The sequence below is a fragment of the Molothrus aeneus genome, chromosome 13, assembly GCF_037042795.1.
Source record: "Molothrus aeneus isolate 106 chromosome 13, BPBGC_Maene_1.0, whole genome shotgun sequence".
Taxonomy (NCBI): Eukaryota; Metazoa; Chordata; class Aves; order Passeriformes; family Icteridae; genus Molothrus; species Molothrus aeneus.
This window is the reverse complement of record NC_089658.1, coordinates 4250388-4271914: the sequence shown is the minus strand read 5'-3', so window position 1 is coordinate 4271914 and position 21527 is coordinate 4250388. Positions and strand designations below refer to the sequence as shown.

At 47.1% G+C, this 21527-nt stretch overlaps 1 protein-coding gene across 1 annotated transcript in view; it reads left to right on the top strand.

Annotated features, from left to right (window-relative positions):
• The window catches only part of PSTPIP1 (proline-serine-threonine phosphatase interacting protein 1), a 56778-nt gene that overhangs the window by 22672 nt on the left and 12579 nt on the right, over positions 1–21527 (top strand). Inside the window, exons 3-10 of the mRNA XM_066558513.1 lie at positions 89–189; positions 4182–4256; positions 14746–14780; positions 15709–15815; positions 17686–17748; positions 18749–18847; positions 20500–20545; positions 21336–21415. Of these exons, the coding sequence (XP_066414610.1) occupies positions 89–189; positions 4182–4256; positions 14746–14780; positions 15709–15815; positions 17686–17748; positions 18749–18847; positions 20500–20545; positions 21336–21415 (606 nt within the window). The remainder of the gene's footprint in view (positions 1–88; positions 190–4181; positions 4257–14745; positions 14781–15708; positions 15816–17685; positions 17749–18748; positions 18848–20499; positions 20546–21335; positions 21416–21527) is intronic.

The window sequence follows — 21527 nt, the reverse complement described above, 5'->3', positions numbered from 1 at the left end:
GGTAACAGGAATTAAGGAATAAGAATTAGAATTAAGGTAAGAGGAACTCATGTGCTGAACAGCTATTACTTTTTCTTTCTGTCTTCAGTGCAAGGAGTTCACCTTCCACACTGGCTACGAGGTGCTCGTTCAGCGGCTGCTGGAGGGGAAGAAGATGTGCAAAGATGTGGAGGATTTGCTCAAGCAGAGGTATGAAAATCAGATTGTGAACAGCCTCCTTTTTTTGTCTCATTTGGCATCCAAAGGGAATAGCAGGCTGTTTCTCAGTTTGGTATTGTTAGGAGCTTACATAGAAAAGCCTGAATAATTTGAATCCCAGCCTTGTGATGTGAAGGTAGACCAATAAAAATCTCAAAGACTTGAGAAGGGAAGAGGTTGAAAGAGTCAGAAACCCAGAGCTCCACTAAGACCCCTCGTTATGGGTCCAGAAGTACATAGTAGCACCTACATTCACAAGTAACATTTTTAAGTTTCCCCTTTTGCAGGGCAAAAATGACTTGCACATTTTTGTTTCTCTTTGAACATGCAGTTGCCATAGGCACTGTTTCAGTTTCCTGCCAAAAATGAGACCTTTTTTCAAATACAAAGCTACATAAAATGCTACCTAAAGCCTTACCCAGACACCCAAACCAGCCCCTGTTGTACACCAACCTTAGCAGGCTTTGAGTAACGATGTTGTAGTTCATGCTCCTGATTATGTGCTTCTTGCTGCTTCTCAACAGCAACTATGGACAGCTGACAATTTTATGGGTGAGAAAATATGTATCACACTGCTTCTCTGGCTCCTTTGCCATTCATTTTTGTAGTTGTGACTTAGAAAAACAGCTCTGAAATTTGGTTCTGTTTTTAGGTGGTTTCAGCAGTTTCAGCATGTAGCACGAAGCACACACGTACTCAGGTGTGACATGTAGGAAAGACCACACAAATATGGATTATTTATCCAGCAGGCATCTCAGAGCAGCTCATCTCAGCACTGTCCCCTTATGAATATTGCTCTGCCTTCCTGCTTTTTCTTCCCATGCTGTCCCCATCTAGTTTTTTGGGTTTAGGGTGGTTTTCTGAAGACTGATTTTAAAGCCCTGGTACTTTCAAGGGGGTGTGAGTTGTCAGACTCAAAGGTGGCCGTTTCACCACCTGTGAAGTCTCCAATCAAAAGCTGAAGCTATTTAAGTTGCTTTTCTCAACTACCAGTGGAAGACTGTGGTATTGGAACACATCACACCATCCTGAAGTCACATCTGCCTGATGGCAGCTTAGCTGCAAGTGTTTAAAACAGCTCCTTTGGGCCTCATACTGTGGCATTCACATCCTCTGAAAAATCCCTTCACCCAGGATTTTTCTCCTGGGAAGCTGAGAAGCCTTAGAGAAAAAGGAAACAATAATTATCTCATTTGCTTCTCCTGTGTTTTGCTTGTCTGGAATGTGTTTGGAGATTGTTTACCCACAGGTGATTGTTCCATTGGATTCTGCTGTGAGTTGTTTTCACTCATTGGCCAATCGGGGCCAAGCTGTGTTGGGACTCTGGCAAGAGTCACGAGTTTTCATTATAATCTTTTTAGCCTTCTGTAAGTATCCTTTCTGTATTCTTTAGTATAGTTTAGTTTAGTATTCTTTAATATAATATAGATGATAAAATAATAAATGAGCCTTCTGAGAACATGGAGTCAGATGCATTATTCCTCCCTGCAACAGGGCTCTCTGCAAATACAATATCAAACCCTACAGAGCTCAGAAGTGCACTGCAGGCCTTGGGCAGTGCAGTTCTGCATTGGATGCTGCACATGCCTGTGCTCCTTCCAAAATATTGCAGAGGCTTCTGAAAGTTGCAGGATGAGGTTTTTCCTGGTTAATGGTGGAGGCACAAAGCTCTTTCTGTAAAGAAGAAAAAATACATGTACAGTCATTTTGCAAGTATTTCCATGAGGTTTTTCACATCCCAGGACACTGCAGAGATTGTGTGTATGTGTGTGTGCCTGTGTGGGTACATGCCTGCTGGGGGGAGGAACAGGAGACGAGAAGTGGGCACTGAGTCAAAGATGTGATTTCCAGTTTATTGCTGGCAGATGTTTGTTTCAGCTCAGTCTCACGTCACTCATAGGAATGACCCAGCAGAAGATCAAAGGATGGGATGAATCTCTCTTCTAGAGGCTGCCCATACCATGTGCTTCACCTTGGAATTTCAACAAGGGCTCCCACAGCCCTGAAGCCAGCTGCCCTGGCCCTGGCCACACTAACACTCCATCAGTTTTCCAACCACAAATCCCCTAACTGGCCCAGAGAAAGGCCTAAGAGGTTTGGGAGTGAGAAAGCAATTGTATTCCAGAACAAAGCCCAGGGTTAAAACACAAAGTATGTCCTATCTCTGAATGGCTGCAGGGAAACCGAGAAGCTGTGTGCAGGAGTGCTGTAAAGTGGGACAAGCAGCACATGTGAAGAGATGGTGTCAGCCTCCTGTGAAATTCATCTGACCCTGGGCTAGTCCAGTCCCAACCATGCAGAGGTTTCAGGAGCTGGGACTGGCTTAAAAGCTGGCCATGCTTTTTTCCCATGAGATACTTGTGTACTGAGCAAGCAAAGTGGGAGTAATTACTGGAGTAATTTTCTCTTGCTGCACAGGCACTGGCACTAAGCAAAGCCTCTGACTCAGAAGTGTTTCTTGATACTGAAATCAGAAGACAATTAATCTATTCTTCTTCTGCAGCATTATGTGTCTGGAGCATATTTCCATTTTGATGGAATTTCACTCATCTAACATGAAAAAGAAGTGGTGCCTCTGCATGGCCTGTCACCATATTTTGCACCCTGTTCCTCTAACAGGAATGCCAGCAGTGATGTAGGAAGACTCCAGTGCAACTCAGCAGTTCTGAGTGCAGGAGGGCAGCACATGCAGCGGGAGCCATGGGCAGAGGTCAGGCACATTCAGCTCCTGCTGCAGGGCCAGCAGTGCTGCTCCAGTGCCTGACACATCTCCTAGGGCTGGGGAGAGTCCCAGGATGAGCCTGCCTCAGCTCCAGCAGATGGGGATTTGCTCCCAGAGCCAGGGGCAGCAGGAGGGGCCATGGGACCCTCTCAGGAACCCACCCCAGCAGCTGCCACGGGGCAAAGCTGCAAGAGCAGCATTCAAACTGCTGGAACTCAGCAAAGGCAGACCAAGCACCTCCTGGCCAAGTGGGAAGACTGATGGGACTAAAACCCAGCAGGGTTGTGGGGCCTTGCACCCACATCAAATTCGTTTTTTGAACAAAGAGTATGTTTCTCTAAGGTGCCAAGTTTCAGGCCAAAACCGTTTGAAATGCTTTGAAACTGCTCTTGAGAACTGGACCCTAAACAAAATCATCCCTCCCCCCAGGTGCTAGCACCAGGCTCTCTGTTCATTATTTATTATTGACCATTCCATAGTTTTTAGCAGCTACTCAAAGACTGACAGCTTGTTTCCACCCTGGTCTTGCACTCAGGAGAAAGGAAGTAACGCATTTAGTACAAATACTGTTTTAAAAGAGAATAGAAGTTTCCTCCAGTGCTAGGGGAAGGGAAAGCAAAGGAAATATTTGTATTTCTTTATTAACCATAGAAACAGAGCCACTGTCCTGAGTCACCAGTTACAGTTCCCCATTAGGTGAGGTTGTCCCTTCCACAAAGCTGCCCCAGCCTCACCACACAACCACCAGGGCTCCTCTGTCCTCAGCCTCCATGGCAGCCCTTCCAGCAGTGCCTCATCTTTCCAAAGGATGGAAAAACTCCTGCTACCCCTGGCTCCCATTTATTCCCAACATCTCTTGAATGGATCCTTTGGAACCTGCTCTTCACTGCTCTCACAGCTGGTGTTTTCATGGATTGAGTCAGCCATCATTTTTAGGTTCCTTTTGTTCTGTTATGAACACCTTCATCTCATCTCTGTTCACCTCCTTCTTCCCATGAACTCATGTTCTGGGGGCAGAGCTGAACATGGCATTCCACAGGAATCAAAGCCATGAAGAGGGGCTTCATTTTTGTCTCATTTCTTCCAGAAATAACTTACCCAAAGCATTTCAGAGGTTAACTAACAGCACTAGGATTGAGGAGATAGAGAAATCAACTAAGTTGCATTTCTGATGTTTTGCACCTCAAATACAATTAGAGGATTTGTGTAAATGTGATCCTGGTACCACTAAGAGAAACTGAGTAAGTTTTTCTTTTAACAGAGCACAAGCAGAAGAGAGATATGGGAAAGAGCTGGTTCAAATAGCCCGAAAAGCAGGAGGACAAACAGAAATCAAGTAAGGAATTCTTTTATTATTACTGCAAACAAAATTATTTTGGAAGAAATAGCAGACTCCTGTGTTTTGCCTGTGGATGAAGTCACAACCACTCATTTCAGTGCATTACACAGCTCTTCCCAGGGAAGTGGGGAAACACCACAGTCCTTCACAGTGGGATTCACTGTTTGTGAATAGTTTCTATTTAGAAACTGTCAGTAGGTCCTTTCCTGAGTTTTTTTTTTTTTTTATTTAAAGATTCTTAATGTTTAATGTTTGCTTCCAAAAGCAGACCAAGTGAAGGGGAAAAAAGAGAATGGAAAAGGTTGTGAAATGTTTAGGATGGTGGGATGGTGGCTTGACAGTTCTGGAAAGCTGGTGAACACTGAGAGACTGTGACAGAACAAATACAAAGACCCCAAAAATCAGCTTCTGCAGCAGAAAAAAGGCTTACCATAGGAATACAAAATGTAAATCTCTTTGAAGGGACCTAATTTGAAATAATTCAATGGGACTACTGAAATACACTAAGATGACATATATTTTTCTCTGTCTCCTCTATTACTATCTTAAATTATGTATAAATTGTGTTGGGAGGGAAGATAGATATTGGTATGGAATTTAACTTAATAAACACTGCTGATAAACTGCTGCTATTATTGATGGCAGCAGCAATAATGAGACATTTTGTCATTATTGTAACAAGTAATAAGGTGGCAGAGGATGAAGATGAGGGGTCACAGAAGACAATCCTGAAAGAGAAGACCTCAATCTAAACACAAACCAGCTCTATTGATCCCTGGGGCCTGCTCCCCTCCTCCTCCCCATAGCTCATTCCTTAATTGCAGTCTCCTTTTCACCTTGATTTATCACTCCCAGTGCAAGTGGTTTCTGTCCATGTTTTATGGGAGAGCTTGACCCCAGAGCTGTGCCCTGCCATGGCAGGCAGTGCCACAGCAAGGCTGGCACAGGCACTGCTGGGCCTCCCCGAGTGCTGGGAATGCCAGGGAGTGTGCAAGGCTTTCCCTGCCAGGGCTCCAGCCTGGCCCCTGAGCAGCACCCAGGGATGCCTCAGTGCCAGGAGATGCCTTCTGCCTTCCTGGTGCCTCAGTTCACTGACCTCATGGGGGAAAAGGAAGGAAAAGAAGAAATATTCTGAAATTAAAGCATCAGGTTAAGAATGGATGGGTTTTTCTCAACCCAAAGGCCAAGATCAGCATTCCAGGATCAAAGAAAGGCTTCACCTCAACTCCTTTAGTGGCAACACAGGGCAGGCAGAGCAAATGTGTTCAGCAACAAGCATCTTGGGCTGCCCTTCTGTAGCTCAGTGACAATTCATGGGTCTGCCTTTCCTCAAGAGATTATGAGAGTTTGATTTAGAAGCAGAGCCAAGTCCCAGTGTTGGGATATGGATCCAAGTTCCCCTCAAGTTGGGGGAAGTTCGGACTTGGGCCCAGCTCCACTTTGATCCAGCAATTTTATAGCTTGGCATGGAGGGAAGGCTGAATACACAAACCAAGCTGTGCTGTGGGGCTGATTTACTGTTTCCATAACCCACACCTGGCCAGGGAGAGAGCAGCTCTGCTCTGATGCTTTTATCAGAGCAAGTGTCTCACTGTGCCTGGTCTGAAGCAGAGAGGACACTTTCTGTCATCCAGCATCCTCTGATTGTTTAAGGAGTTACACAGATAGTGAAGGGCATTTGTCTAGGGCAAACAAAATTCAGAGAAAACTAAAGCCTGTCCAGGGTTGGAACAACACAAGAAAATGCAGTGTTTGGTTTTGATACCTTAAAGTGGTTGAATTTTCTGCGTCTGTGTGTTCTCCTCAGTGTGAAATTTCTGTTTCTATGACATTGATTGCTGGCAGCAGTTCTGCCCTCAAGGTCAGTCCTCCAGGGAGACTTGAGGGAGGGAATCTATGTACTCCTTATAATAAGAAAAGCTTGAAAGGACTATGCTGCAACTGTGCCAGTGCATTTTTCCAAGAGTTTCCTCTTTATGGGACTCCTATTTTCATCTAGCATACTAGGTCCTGATAGAGCTACAAGTACTTGATAGGCTGAGCAGGGCTGTTCACATCTTCAAATGCAGCTTTGGGTAGCAGTATTTCTTAAAGTCCAATGTATGTGTACCTAAAACTTCCATCTGACAATCACCAGGATAAAAGTAGCTTCCAGGGTGTTTCTGCAGACCTTCCTGTGCCATGCTATGTATGGAAGAGGAGCAGGAATTACTAATTTTAAATTACTCAGTCATTTTCTTGCTCATACAAAATTATTATCCTCTAGTCTTAAATTTAGCTACCTTTTAAATATCTCAGATACTGAGGCTTTCTGTTACTTCTCCTGGGAAATTCACACCACAGTAGTTCCCATAATATCAGGATACCTGATATCCTTTCAAAAAAATCTATAAAGGGAACATAAAAATTGCATCCACAACAAACACCCCAAACCTTCCAGTAGGACAACATTCCCAGAAGACCTTAAGAGAAACAACTGCAAGGCTGAGGTTGATATTTCAGCACAGTCAGGGTAGCACAAAACAAGGTACAGAGAATAAGCAAATGAGTAAATGGCAAGGACCAGAGCAGCCTGGAGAAGGTGATGGCACACTGCACCAGGGAGTGGCCATTGCTGCAGAAAACACTTCTCTCCCAAGCCTCCCCCATATTTTAAATGCTTTTATGCTTGAATCAAAGAAAAAAATAATTTCAACCTTTTTTCAGGCTTGCTCCTTCACTCCCCAGATTCTGCTTCAGCTGGAGCAATTGCTGAACTCAGCTAAATGTATAAATAGATTCTACTGCCCTTTTTTGTTCACCAGAGACACAGATGAAGGAATATGCTGCTGACTCCAAAGATTGTAGGGAGGGTTCACTGGAATGTAGCAGCAACTCTGGGGCCACTCTCTCTTGCTTGGAGAAGGCTGCAGGTGGCAGCAGCCATAAGGATGCCCTCCTGTATCCCTGGGATATCCCTGTATCCTCCTGCATCCCTGGGTGTTCCCTTGGCTCCAGCCCCTCTGATGGAGAGCTCTGCCCAAGCCTGGCAGGGACAGCCCCAGGCCAGGCATGCAGGGCCAGCGCCAGCAGTGACAGCAGTGACCAGGGACAGAGAGGGGCTGTGTCCTCTGAGGAGTGCCCAGGGCAGGAATGTGGGAGCACTCTGAGCTCAGGGCCAGCAGGGACAGGGCCTGTCCTGAGTGTCAGCAGCAGTGACTGAGCCAGGGCTTGCTGCTCCTGTGCACAGCAGGGTCAGGATTGGCCCTGGGAGCCCAGAGGTCAGAATGTGTCTGACAGCACCAAAACCAGCAGGGCAGACACACTGCACCTTTTCTTATTTCCAGAAAAAGCCAGGATGGGGTTTCTAAAAGCAGCTGGTGCTGCATACCACTGACAGAGCAAACAAATCCAGCTCAGGAGTCAAAGTTGCCTCCAAGTGCTGACAGCCAAAGGGCAGCAGCACTGCACAGGCTGCTGCTCCTTCCCAAAGCACTGCAGGGGTACAAAAACTCCTTCCCTCTTCCCCAGCCAGGGCACAGCTCTCACTCAGCACCTGCCACAGGCCCTGGCCATTCCAAGGCACAGAAGGATGCACACACTTCAATCTAAGGCTGCAAGAAGGATCACACAAGCTCAGACTAACGCCTTGAGCTGGATATTCTGTCCCCAACACTGGGTCCCAAGGGAAGGGTAGAACAACAGGGCAAGCATATAAAGATATTTCTTCTAAATAATCTCCTGGCCATAGCAATCAGTAAGTTCACAGGATGCCACACCAGTAGCACCTTTCTAAGGAATAGCCTCCACTGTTTTCTTGTTCTTATTTGAAGCCCTGAAACATTTTAGCATCCACTGAGTCAATAGGTAAAGCAATGTATGCCTGGTATCCCACTTTTAAAGCTAAAAAAATTAAATCTGCATCACCATTTCCTAGTCTCTACTCATAAAAGAAATTATAAAAAGGTGATGACAAACCTACAGCCACGTTTTCTTGGCAAATGACAGCTTATACCATATCCAGCAGAGGAGAAAGAACTACAGGCTTTGAAGTTTAAAGTGCAGTATTTGTACTCTCAGTGGTGCACACATGGGAGGGGTTGTACAGAAACTGGGATTTTCAGCCAAGCTACAGACTGAGATCACAGCTGCAGTTGTTCCTGGGGGTGTGCACAGCAATGATGCCTCTCACACTGGAGATGATTTTCAGCAGAGCTTCAAGTGCCTTTAAGAGGAATCACCCTTCTGGCTGCAAGGTGCCTGGGAATCTCCATGCAGTGGCTTTGGGCAGCTCCTCAGCACAGCAACAGGAAAGCAGAAAATGCTCCAGAGCCCAGTTCTGAGCTGCAGGCTCAGCTTCAGCCAAACCAGGCCCTCTGGGAACTCTGTTCTGTAAAATAACTGATGCAAACACACACTAGCTGGTTAAACTCTGCCTAGGCTGACAACAGCTATTTTTGTCATTTGCTCTGCTTGTCTCTTCTCATGTATATGATTTCCTACATTTTTCATCCCTTTTTTCTACTACCACCTCCTTAGGACCTCAGGAAAGGGTAGCTCCTTCAAGCCCATGTGTGCTCTGCTCTTCTCTGTGGTGCCTGAAATAGAACATTTCAGTGAGTGGGAGGTGAGGGCATCTGTAATGAAATGCCAATTGCTGTTTCCTGTGGATAAAAATAGTGCATCTGTCACTTAATATACAAAATCCTCTGTATTACTCCACACAAAGCAGGCATTTTTGAACTGAAGCTAAAAGTCAGTGTGGAAGGTCACATCCTTCCATGGTTGCTTATTCTCCACCCAAATGTTCTGAACCCACCCAGAATTTATACACTAGCACTTTGAACTTTCAGGACTATGAAAATGGACCTAAGCCTCTGCTCAGTCCCTGTTCAGTTTGATCTAGATAAGCTCTCTGCTGATGAGGACAGGCATTTTTGAGCAGTGCTGCTCTCTTTCTGAGAGATGTGAGGAAATTTAGTCTTGTGTTAAAGGCACAAAATTTGTTCTGACTGTTTTAACCTTTGATTTGGATGGCACAGCTCATTCTGGAGCCACAAGGGATCTAATTTTATGTCAGGTTTACAGGGAGGAGAGGGAACATGGAGATGTTTCCTGTTTGCTCCCCTGCCCCAGGAAGGTCTGGGGTGATGTGTGTGCCCCCAGCCCTGGAGCGAGTGAGGACACAGCCCCTTCCCTGAGCTCAGGGCACTCCTGACACACACCTGGGGATGTCCAAGCAGCAGAAGGTGGATGTGAACCCCCTCAGCACCAGAGGAGCCCTGCACAGAGGCTGCTGCTGCCTCCATGAAAGCCACAAAATGCCAGAGCTGTCCCTGAGCCCAGCCTGGTGCCCAGTGCAGCCTCTGAGCAGCTGAGAACAGCTCCTGTGGCTCCACATCACAGCCCAGCTGTCAGGGAGCTGACACCAGCCCTTCCAGCTGCGCCCAGGGCTGCTGCCTTTCTGTTTAGAGCTCCTCTGAGAACAAGAAACGCCCTGGCAAAATTCATTCTTCAGTGATTTTGCCTTGTGCCCACTAAAGAAGGTCAGACAGTGCTGTGAGCCTGGCCTGGGACTGGGCTGTGCTCAGGAACCTCCTAAAGAGCAAAGAGCACAACTCCTCCCCTTCATTTCTGTTCTGCAGTGCAGACACAGCCCCAGGTGGGAATGAGTTGAGAGCAGATGATTTCAGATGCATCTCCCCACACTCTGCTACCCCCATGGGGCTTCACAGAAGGAATTGTTGGTAAAACAACAATTTTTGGGTGTTCCTGTGTGCCAGGAGGAAAGGCAGATGTTGAGGGTGGCCTCAGAGGGGACTATCACTGCTGGGTGTCACAGCTCTGCTGTTGGGCTCCACATTTCTGGGGCTGAGGGGGGACAGCACTGCTGGGAGCTCTCTGTAGGGCTCATCTGGCACAGACTCCTCTCAGTTTCATTAAAGGTATTTTTGAAAATTGCAAGAACAACTGAACGTTATAGATCGTACCAATGTCAAAATAGAAACCTCCCAGAAAGGAAGGTGGGGTTATTTCACATTTCTATTCACCAAGCAAAGGTAGCAAAGAAAGAAAATGAAAAAGCATCTGTGGTTTTCCGGTTAGAAGAACCTGTTTTACCTTCCTGTGTGCAAGATAGAAAGGGACTCTCTAAATGACTCAGTTAACCCAGGGTCTAAAGGCAAAGTACTGGCGAAAAAATGCCCAAACTATCAAGCTTAAGGCTGAAAAAATTGGAACAGATGAAACAGTGTGGTGCAAGAGTGTACGTGGTGAGAAGAGCTGTCACCCAAGCCCTGCCAGTAACGGGGCTCTGCTGATTACACTCAGGTGAAACAAAACTCTGCTTTTGATGGCTGGGAAGCAGATGGGAGTAATTCCTGATGGTCCCCGTGGCACAGAGGACTGCCCAGCACAGCTCAGTGTTTCAGCCTAAACAAGGTCCACAAACAAAGCACAACAAGCACAAAAAGCACAAAAAGCCAAAGCAAGACTGAGAACATTGTAAGAACATCGCAGCCACTAGATGGCAAACCCCCCCCAGGCTGCTGCACGGGCTCTGCCTGCTCCCTTCCTCTCCAGTCAGGCACTCCTGCTTCCTCCGGAATTAATTTTGACAAATCCAATCTTTAAATGTACAACAGGGAGTCGTTTAACAAACACACAGAGTGAATTTGTGTGCAGCCTTATTTTCAAGGAGACACCTGCGGGATTCTCCACGTGGGGGTGCCCAAAGGGAAGGCTGAAGCTCTGGCTTTAGCCAGAGTGGTTTATTTAACAGTCTTCCAGAATGTATGTGAAAATCTCAGAAGTGAACAACTTTAAAAAAAAATAAATAAAAAATCAAATTTTCAGTGGTGCTTGAATTGTTTTCAACCCTAGGTTTTCTAATTTAGCCACAGGACAAACCCCAAAAAATCAATTAGCACCAGAATGCTAAGCAGCAGCATCTACTGAGGGTGAAAGACTTTCAGAGTGTCCAGGCGAGTGAGATGTCCTCACTTTGGATGCCTCAGAGTAAAGCCCATATCAGTCCCACTGGAAAGCCAAACCCACCCAGAAGCAATCAGTAAGAGGTGCTGTACATCCACACCAGCACAGACAGAATTAAAACTCATTCATAGATCAGCCACAGGAGTCACTTCCATTAAACCCTGTGAGGCACTGAAATATTTCACTGATATAATCAGAACATCCAGGAGCAAATCTACAGCACTGCTGCTGCAGCCCAGGAGTCATAAAGGGAGTCCTGATGGATCCACAAGTCAAAATTTGATTGATTTATTCTCACCCAAGTGTATAATTTGGCATGATGACATATTTGCTGGCCCTTTAAGCCCTGTAAGGATCCAATTAACTGATTTTAGAAAATTATTATAAAAATAAGGAAGAAAATGGCTGAAGTCTATTTCAACCTACTTGCAGCAGTCAGCAGCTATGGAATTGGCTGGACAAATCCTTCACACAAGGAAGAAAAGGCCAGAGATTTCTGAAAAGGCCATTAGAGACCATGCAGGAGAGAAATGGATCCCTCTTTGGGTCACAGCCAGGTGCATTATTGCACAGAGACCCCTGGCCTTAGAGAGAGCCAGCAAAAGGAGAAAGCTCCATGGCTGCCTTGTGGCCATGAACTGCTCTGGGAGCTCCGGGGCCTGGAAACCAAAAAAGCAGCAAATTGCCTTTGTCCTTGATAAAAACTGAGAAAGTGCTATTCTTCATTATCTACTGCAGCAATTCTGTCAGTTTTTGCATAACTTGAATCATCAAGAACAAAGGGAAAAAAGTCTCTGAGAAAGAGAAATCAACACAGAATGCAAACAGTATGTCCAGTTTGCAACTGCCCTCTGGTTTTTTTTAAATTCCAGTATTTAACTGTTTCAGGCATGAAGTTGTTAGTACATTCCCCACCTCCTATTGGAAATTAGTGACTGGAAAAGAAAATTTTATTCCTTGTATATATTTATTTTTTCAAAATAATCCATTAGGAAAAGTTATCTCTGCTGCTGATATTCAGCTTGTCTTTTACTGCCAAGCTTTTAATTAGCTGAAACTAATGCTACTTGTTTCCTTTATGGTGTGAAAATTTAGTTTCCATCAAAATTTCACACCAGACTAAATTTTACAAAGCAAACTTCAAATGTCTAAGTATTGTTAGGAAACCATTTAAAAATCAAAACAGAATGTTCTCCCTGGCTTATCTCAGGAGATTCACCACAATCTAATTGAAACATGATAAAAAAATCAAGCAGCTCTTCTTTTCTGTCTGAAAGTCTTCCTTACATTTCTACAAACTTAGATCTGGAATGGGTTTCCAGGCAGTTTTTGATGAGGACAGGCCCAACCTTTCCCCTCATTTGTGCATTTTTCTTATTCCTGGCAAGGCAGCCTCCCTGCTGGGAGAATGTTTGATCAGCAAACAGATGTCCAGCCACAATTAACACAGGGCAATTAGGGTCCTTCCTGTGCCTGTAGGGCTCCCAGGATGGCCCAGGAGATGCAGATTTCCCTGCCCAGCTGTGGGTGCACGTGGCTGAGAACTCATAGCAGCCTCTCCTGGGCTCTCCAGGTACAGAGATTTGGGGAGATTTGGGGCTCTTCATTCACCAGCTCTTCCCTGGGCTCTGCCTGGGGCACACCGGGGCTCCATGGAGAGCCCAGCACTGATTCCTTCCAGGAACAACTCTGGGCCTTGAGGAGATCATTTCCAGATCTGAAAATCTTCCAAGTCACACCCAGCCCTGGCTGCTGTGTATGCAAAGGCCCTGCCAGCCTGCACATTCAGAGCTGGAGGAATCTATTCAGCGGGAAAAGCCTCTCACACACCTTGTGCCCTCTCATCGCATCTGTGCCGGTACCTCTGGTGCCTCTAGAGCTGCATCTGCGCTGGCCACAGGCAGGACATTGGTCTGGGGCTGTCTCTCATGTCCCCATCCTGGAGCCGTGTGGCTGTGTCCCGCAGTGTCCCTGTCCTGGGGCAGTGTGGCTGCATCCCGCAGTGTCCCTGTCCTGGGGCAGTGTGGCTGCGTCCCGCAGTGTCCCTGTCCTGGGGCAGTGTGGCTGCGTCCCGCAGTGTCCCCATCCTGAGGCAGTGTGGCTGTGTCCCGCAGTGTCCCCATCCTGGGGCAGTGTGGCTACATCCCGCAGCTCCGTGCACAGCCAGGGATGGGAAGCAGGAGCGGTGCACAGCCAGGGATGGGAAGCAGGAGCGGTGCACAGGGCAGGGATGGGAAGCAGGAGCTGTGCACAGCCAGGGATGGGAAGCAGGAGCGGTGCACAGGGGATGGATGGGAAGCAGGAGTGGTGCACAGGGCAGGGATGGGAAGCAGGAGCGATGCACAGGGCAGGGATGGGAAGCAGGAGCTGTGCACAGCCAGGGATGGGAAGCAGGAGCGGTGCACAGCCAGGGATGGGAAGCAGGAGCGGTGCACAGGACAGGGATGGGAAGCAGGAGCGGTGCACAGGACAGGGATGGGAAGCAGGAGCGGTGCACAGGACAGGGATGGGAAGCAGGAGCGGTGCACAGGACAGGGATGGGAAGCAGCAGCGGTGCACGGGGCAGGGATGGGAAGCAGGAGCGGTGCACAGCCAGGGATGGGAAGCAGGAGCGGTGCACAGCCAGGGATGGGAAGCAGGAGCGGTGCACAGGGCAGGGATGGGAAGCAGGAGCTGTGCACAGCCAGGGATGGGAAGCAGGAGCGGTGCACAGGGGATGGATGGGAAGCAGGAGTGGTGCACAGGGCAGGGATGGGAAGCAGGAGCGATGCACAGGGCAGGGATGGGAAGCAGGAGCTGTGCACAGCCAGGGATGGGAAGCAGGAGCGGTGCACAGGACAGGGATGGGAAGCAGGAGCGGTGCACAGGACAGGGATGGGAAGCAGGAGCGGTGCACAGGACAGGGATGGGAAGCAGGAGCGGTGCACAGGACAGGGATGGGAAGCAGCAGCGGTGCACGGGGCAGGGATGGGAAGCAGGAGCGATGCACAGGGCAGGGATGGGAAGCAGCAGCGGTGCCGCACGGGGGTGCTCGGCAGACGCGCTGCGGGCGCTGCTGCGGCGCAGGACCGGGCACCGAGGACGGGAATGGGGCCGCACGCAGCGCTCCACCCTTCAGGCTACTTCACCTTTCAGGGGTCGCTGCACCCCTCAGGTTACTGCTCCAAAAACCCCCATTTCCCCCGGCGCTTCATTCGTATCTACCTGCGAGGTGCAAAGAGAGAAAACATTCTCTCTTTGTTGTAAACATTCACGGCCACAGAGTATGACTGAGGAAGAGGGTGCACAGAAGGAGAGGTGCAATTCCCTGCTTCATGGAGCATTTTATTGCGTTTCCTGATGGTAGCAGACTGATGCTATTGTGCTTGTTAGCATGGTCAGCTTTTATTACGAGGCCATTACGGGTTTTATCTCTATGTGGATCTTTGAGGTTCTGAGGGAAACCTTTTTCCCTGGATTCCCAATCCACCCTTAGAAGCCAGTACTAATACAGTGTCTTGTTTCTGCCCCACAGCACACTGAAGGAAGCGTTTGAGATGCTCAAGCAACGTAAGTATTTCCCTGTTCCCTTCTGACCTGGGAAACACAGGCACCCAATGTGTCCATCCTGTTCCCCACACCATTCCCAGCTTTTCTTTCACAAGCTGTGGTGCAAAGAGGGGAGGAAAAGGGTGCCTACTCAGTCTGGGGGTAAAGAAAATGGCTTGTTCATCACATAAATTTTATCTGGATCCAGTCACAAGATAGGAACTCTGTCCCCTCTTCTGCAAACCACTGACAGCAAACCAGCTTCCTAAATGTGCCCAAGGCTTAATGAAACCCTTTCACACACACAAAATGCAGCACCATGAGAGCCAATAGGACACTGTACCTGGTCACTGGCACCTGCTGTTTACACCAAAAGTCCCTCTTGAAAAGCAGCTGCTGGACTGAGATATTTTTAGGGCCTGGGTGGGGGAGTTCAGCATTTCTGGAAAATGCAGGGTTCCATTTCAGAGGCACTGAAGCTGAGAAATGCAGAGCAGTTCCCAGCCATTTCAAACAGCACCAGCCAGGTGCTCTGAAATTCAATCCATCTTGGCTAATCCTTGGAAATTCTCAGCATGCAACCATCTAATGATTGGCCACTGCTGGCAGCAGCTCCCAAGAGCAGGGACAGCCCAGCAGCACACCCAGGCCAAAGCACACCCAGGGATGATGGAGGCCAGAGCTCCTTCCCTCCCTCTGCACCACAACCCCTGACCCTCAGTCCCAAAGAATGGGGGGCAGCTGGGGTAAATGGGGCCATGAAGAAACTCACTCTGTTCTTGAGCCCTCAGCGATGTCAGGGCATGCAGAAACACAAAAACCTTTTTTAAGGCTGCCGTGCTTCTGACAAATCATACAGCAGTCACATCACAGAAACATCTCCTAAAAAATGTGACTTTATCTTTAAAGACTTTCCCACTGACTGAATATGAATTCTGATTTGCTTTAGAAATTGAAAATGTTGGAAACTCTCACATCCAGCTGGCAGTAATGCTGAAGGAAGAACTGAAAGGAATAGAGGAGTTCCGAGAAAGGCAGAAGGAGCAAAGAAAAAAGGTGAGAAACTAGAGAAATGTTGAAAGAGATTGGGTCAGTGGGCTGTGCTGATGACCTGTCTCCAGCCATAGGCTGGGAGTTGTGCAAAAGATCATAAAGCATTACCAGCATGCCCTGCTCCCCCTATAGACTAACTGTGGAACAAAAATCTCCTTCTGATCCCAGCTGGAAATAAAGTAATGCTCTGAACTCAGGAGCCAGAGACTTTAGTCCCTTTTACTCTCTCTGGTGTAACTGCAGATGCTGTTGTTATTATTTCTGTAAGAACTTAAACCTTCCTTTTCTTTTTTTTATACCCTTGCTGATGTTTTCTTTGATATGACCCTGCACAATCTCCAACACGAGCTAAAGGCGTAACACAAATGTTTAAAACATGAAAGCAAATTAATGTCATGCTGGATGCAACAGCAATATATGCTGAATTGCAAATACATGGAATAAGTAGCATCTAGTTGATGTTATATAATAAAAAAATTGAGTATATTTATGGCCATTTCATCCCCTTTGACCTCATCAAGCCCTAAGTCTATTGAAAAATAGCTCTCAATAGAGACAGCAGGGACCACTCTCACACCTTCACTGGGTCTGTGGGGTTGAAGACAAAGACAGGACCATCCCTTCACTCTGACAGCATGGAGTGATGGAGGAGTAAAATAAATATTCCTTTCTTTGCTAATTTTAAACAGGTGAAAATGCATATAACCAGTACCCAGTGCCACAAAAATCGTGTGTCTCCAAGCCCCTGACACACAGGAACTTGGAATAGCAAAGAATTCTGAATATGAAAGTGGGTGAAACCAGTGCTACTATTGAGATCTGAGGTTGACAGTGATCTGATGAACTAAATGAGGCATTAAAAGACAGACAGTGGGCACCAGGTTCATCAGTGTTTGTCCCCATTCCCTTTGCCACTGGGATGTGCAGAGAGGCTCTGTCCTGCTGACAGCTGTAAGCCTGTAACTCAACTGGGAACAGATAGAGGGGCCTAGGGAAAAAAAAAAAAAAAGGAAAAACTGCTTTGGAGTCTTAGATAAGCTTTTTTCTCTGTCCAGCATGTGAGGAAGCCAGCATTAGACATGCTGGATGGTGTCAGCAGTTTTGGTAGCCTCCCAAAATGCTGTGATTTGTGTTGTACCGTAGCTGCCCCAGGACTGTGCCCAGTGTGAAACAAGCATCTGGGTAGCCCTGGAGAGAGTTTTGCCTGAGCAGAATGTAAAGATTACAGGACCAAAAGTCCCCCTGAGGAAAGCCATCCCCTGCCAGTAGGAGCATATCTCACTGTCACATAAAGCTGGGCATCTCCCAGCTAAAATCATGGAAGAGAATCCAGCACTGTCCTCCCAACCCTGCCCTGATGACTCCAGCATGGAAATCAAATCACATTCAGCATAAAGGTGCCAGAAGCAGTGAATATACAAGAGACAGGAATTGTTTGGATTGAAAATGGACAACTACCTGTGCTCCTGTGGGTGAGACAGGGGTTTGGTCTGCAGAGATGTGGGATCAAGCTCTGGCAGCAGCAAAGGAGCTCTGCTGGCAGAGCCCCCTGTGATTGGGTGCTGCAGCATTTCATCTCTTTAAGAAAACAAACAAACAAACAAAAAGCAAGGAAGACAATGAAGATCTACATCCTCTCTGCTATTAATGGAAACCACTGAAGCAGAATTATCTGGGACTATTTTTTTACCTGGCACTTTGATGTTCTCTGTATCACTTAGAAACCAGTCATTTACAAAAGCAGAGTGAAGTAATTTTGCCCACAGGGAGGTGGCTATAGAAAGGCCCTGACTGTGGTTCTCCTAATCCTGCTGCTGGAAAGGGGAGGAAAAGTCCAAAGCAAGAAATGCTGACCTGTGTGTGTTTCTTACAGTACGAGTCTGCAATGGAGAGGATGCAGAAGAGCAAACTGTCCCATTATAAGAAAACCATGGAGGTAAGCAGGGAGGGCTTGGGCAGCTTTCCTGATGCAAACTGGCTCCAGGAAAATCTGTATCACATGTACCTCTATTTAAAGAAAGGTCAAAGCTGTGTGACTGTGCAAGGCTGAGTGAGGGAGGGAAGGTGTCATTCCTGCTGTGAGGAGGAAGCTGATCTTCCCTGCTGCACCCACTGAAAAGTCTCCAGAAGGTTAATGCAGGATGAATGGTGCCCCAGATCAAACAGGATTTCATTCTCTCTAGGCAAGGGTGCTTAGAGGAGTAAATGTAATTTTTCAATGTGTGTAAGTACAATTTTAAGAACAGTGGGGGAATCTTGTAGGCAGGAGGAATCCTCTCCATCTGGAAAGCTTGCAGGTACAGCAACTACAGGCAGCTGGGACTGGTTTCCATTGGGCAACTGCCTCTAAAGGAAAGTAGCTGCAGACCTGTCAGTGCTACAGCTGGAGGTGTACAAATGGGTTTGTTTTTTTTTTTGAAATGTGGTGGTTCTAAGTGCATCTCTAAGATACAGAGATGTTTGGTGCAAATAAAGATTTCTCCTGCTTCTGAGAACTACCCCAAGACTGTTGCCTGTGGGGTGGTGGCTCTGCCTCACAGCTTGGAGCAATGGCCAAGGCAGCACCTCACAACCCACCCCACAGGCACCCCGGGAATGTGGGATCCCAAATTCGTCTCTCCTTGGCTCCTGGGCAGATACCTGGGGCACCAGTGGTGGTAGAGCAGCCTGCGCACTCCTGACCCCTGCAGTTGTACAAAGCAAATAATTTCAGGGCTGCAGGAAAAGGATTCAATCTGTGCTGTCAGCCCCATTCCAATGTTTCAGTTCTATTTTTCTGCCTCCTTACGGTGCCATTGGGATTTTTTTTCTATTGCCCACCCTGGGCACTGATTTGCTGCCCCAGACTGCAGAGGAGGAAGTGGCTGGAGCACCTCTGGGGGGAATCCAGCCTTGCTGCCCCAGGCAGAGCCTGATGTGTGATCTCTTTGCACCAGTCCAAGAAGAGCTACGAGCAGAAGTGCAGGGAGGCGGACGAGGCCGAGCAGTCCTTCGAACGCACCAGCGCCACAGGCAACCCCAAGCAAACAGAAAAGGTACCTGAGAGGACACAGCTGTCCAGGGGGAAAATGGGGGTTTACCTTCTCCAGGTACAAGAGAATACAATTAATCCATTCTACAGGATGCCAGGGGCTTTGTTTTGAAATTAACCCCAAAGAGTCCTCTGGGAAGGGATGAAGTTATCTAATTAATTTATACCAGGCTGTGATCCAATTGCTCTATGAATCCTGAAAGGAAACTGAATGGGATTTTTTTCTGAAATTACTCATTACAAAAAAGAAACAAGTCAAAAATATGTCATGCAGTTAGTTTTGCCTTTTGGTCTCTTACAATTAGTAGGTGTAGCATCTTACATTAAAATGCATCTTTTTCCTCAACATTTTCCTCCTCATGGTGAGTTTAATTTCAACTAAATTTACAGACTCAAAAATAAATCGTTGGAAATTAAGGCACTGCAGTCCTTCATTGCATCGTCTTGATACTTGCAGCTGACAATTCACTAACTTTTAATGGGAACATTTTACAGTGAAACAGATGGAGAAAACAAAATAAATGAACTCCCTTTGGCTCGATAAAAACCAGTGCAGTGTAAGCAAAAAGGATCAAAAATCATCTCAAGGAGAGGGAGTTGGTTGTGTGGAGACTCTAAAAACAGCATCAGAACTTTACATTTTATTTCCAGCATTCCCTAATCTTTGATAAGCAAACCCCTGCAGCTTAGCTGCAAAGAGGGGATGGAATCCTGGCCCTGCCAAAATGACACCAAACATTTCACAGCTCCAATGGCAGCTAAACCTGACCCAGCTCCTTCCATGCAGAAGGATCCCAGGGTGCTCCATTGCCAGTTCTTCCCTGAACGTGCCAGCACGTTGGGAATGCACAGAGGCAGCTCAAGCTGTTTAATTCTGCTCAGCATTTGCAAACAGTTTGGGCCAGGAAGCAAATAAGAATGAAACTTCTATTCCCAGCTTACTCCACATTTCCCAGCCAGCTGTGGTGAGGAATATGATCATAAGAGCCCCTACCTGAGCCTTGTCTGCAAGGGCAGGAGGAAGAATGCATGGCCCTGATGTCTAGAGCAGAGCATTACTGTGCTGTCACCCCATCTGTGCAGAAGGACCTGAGAGCACAGACCTGTCACTGATGGCTGTTTTCTCATTTGCTGAAAGCTGCAGGTTTTTAAAACAGAGGACTTCTACTTAGAGTGAATTTCACTTTTAGGCTTCTGAGTTGTTGTGGGAAATAATCTGGCATTTGCAAAGCATTTTAAAAGTTGTGTGCTTTTCATCTGAGTATTACATGAGGAGCTTGAAAGATGAAGAATTTTAACTGCCATTTATTTCTGCTTATAAATATCTATTAGAGAAGCACATCAAACAATTGAGAAAAAACAGCTCAGCCAGCAGGCACAGCTTCAGGCTGGATCACCCTGGCTCTGAGCTCCTCCGGCAGGGATGTTTGAATAGAAAGATTTCCCTTGAAGTCATTGCACCTGTGGCTGCACCTGGGAAATCCTGGTCCCTTCTCCATTCAGCAGAACTGTGCATGAAGGGGGGACAGCCAGGAAGTTCTTGAAAGTTAGAGCCTTTCCCCTAGGGGGGGAAAAGAGAGCAGGCAGCACAACAAAGTGGGGCAGAAGCAAAAATATGTCAGGAGTTAATTTGGGGTGTTTCTTTTTCTGTTTCAGAGCCAGAACAAAGCCAAGCAATGCAGAGATGCAGCAAATGAAGCAGGTGATGCTGTTTGCAGCTGAACTGAGTCTTCTCAGCAAAGATCTACCAGCACAGGCTTTTGATAGAGCACATCCAAATCACCCAGGCTGCCAGGGTTCCCAGAGTCACCTGCCCAAATATTAATGAAAGAGCAGCAACCTGAGAGTCACTGACACTCCCCTCTGTGGAAATGCCAGTGTCCTGTTTACATTAAAGAATTTACAGAAGACTTCCTTTAGGGACTCCACCAGGGAAGAAAAGCTCTTCTTGAAGCAAGTCTGAAAGCACAGTAGAGCTCAAATTGCCCTGAGAGAGCCCAAATCCCATCCCCCATGCCCATGGGCATGAGCACAGCAGTGATGTGCAGCCACAAACGTGTGTATGGCCAGCAGGACAGGCCAGCACAACCTGAGCTGGCTCAGGAGCTCTGGCTTGTGCCTCCCTCGCCATGGAACAGCTTCCACCAAATCACATGGCTCATCTGGCTGGCTGGGAATGGAGAGGGCCTCAGGATGCTCAGTGCCCAAGCAAGGTCCAGGCTCTTCATCTCTGAATTGTGTTATCCCTACCATACAGTTTATAACTGACCTGCAAACCATACTGAGAGAATCCTTACTCTAGTATACAGCTACAAAGAAAAAACCCAATAATTATTGTGCCCCACCAGTCCCAAGCTCACATATCCTTGTGATACTCAAGCAAACCACAGGCCTGAAGTATAGGAAATTACAGGAAAGGCTCAATAGGAGGAAAGAGAAAAAGGCTGTATCACTTTTTCCCTGACTGCTGGGTTTGTGTTCTGTGTTTACAGAGAACGTTTACAAGCAGAACATTGAGCAGCTGGATAAGGTCAGGACAGAGTGGGAGCAGGAACACATCAAAACCTGTGAGGTAAACATTGACTTCTGCAGAGGTGTTTGCACACTCTTTATTTTATCCCATTGGAAGATTTCAGTCTAAGGCCTGAAATGCCATCCCAAGGGTTTTGCTGTTTGCTTTATGT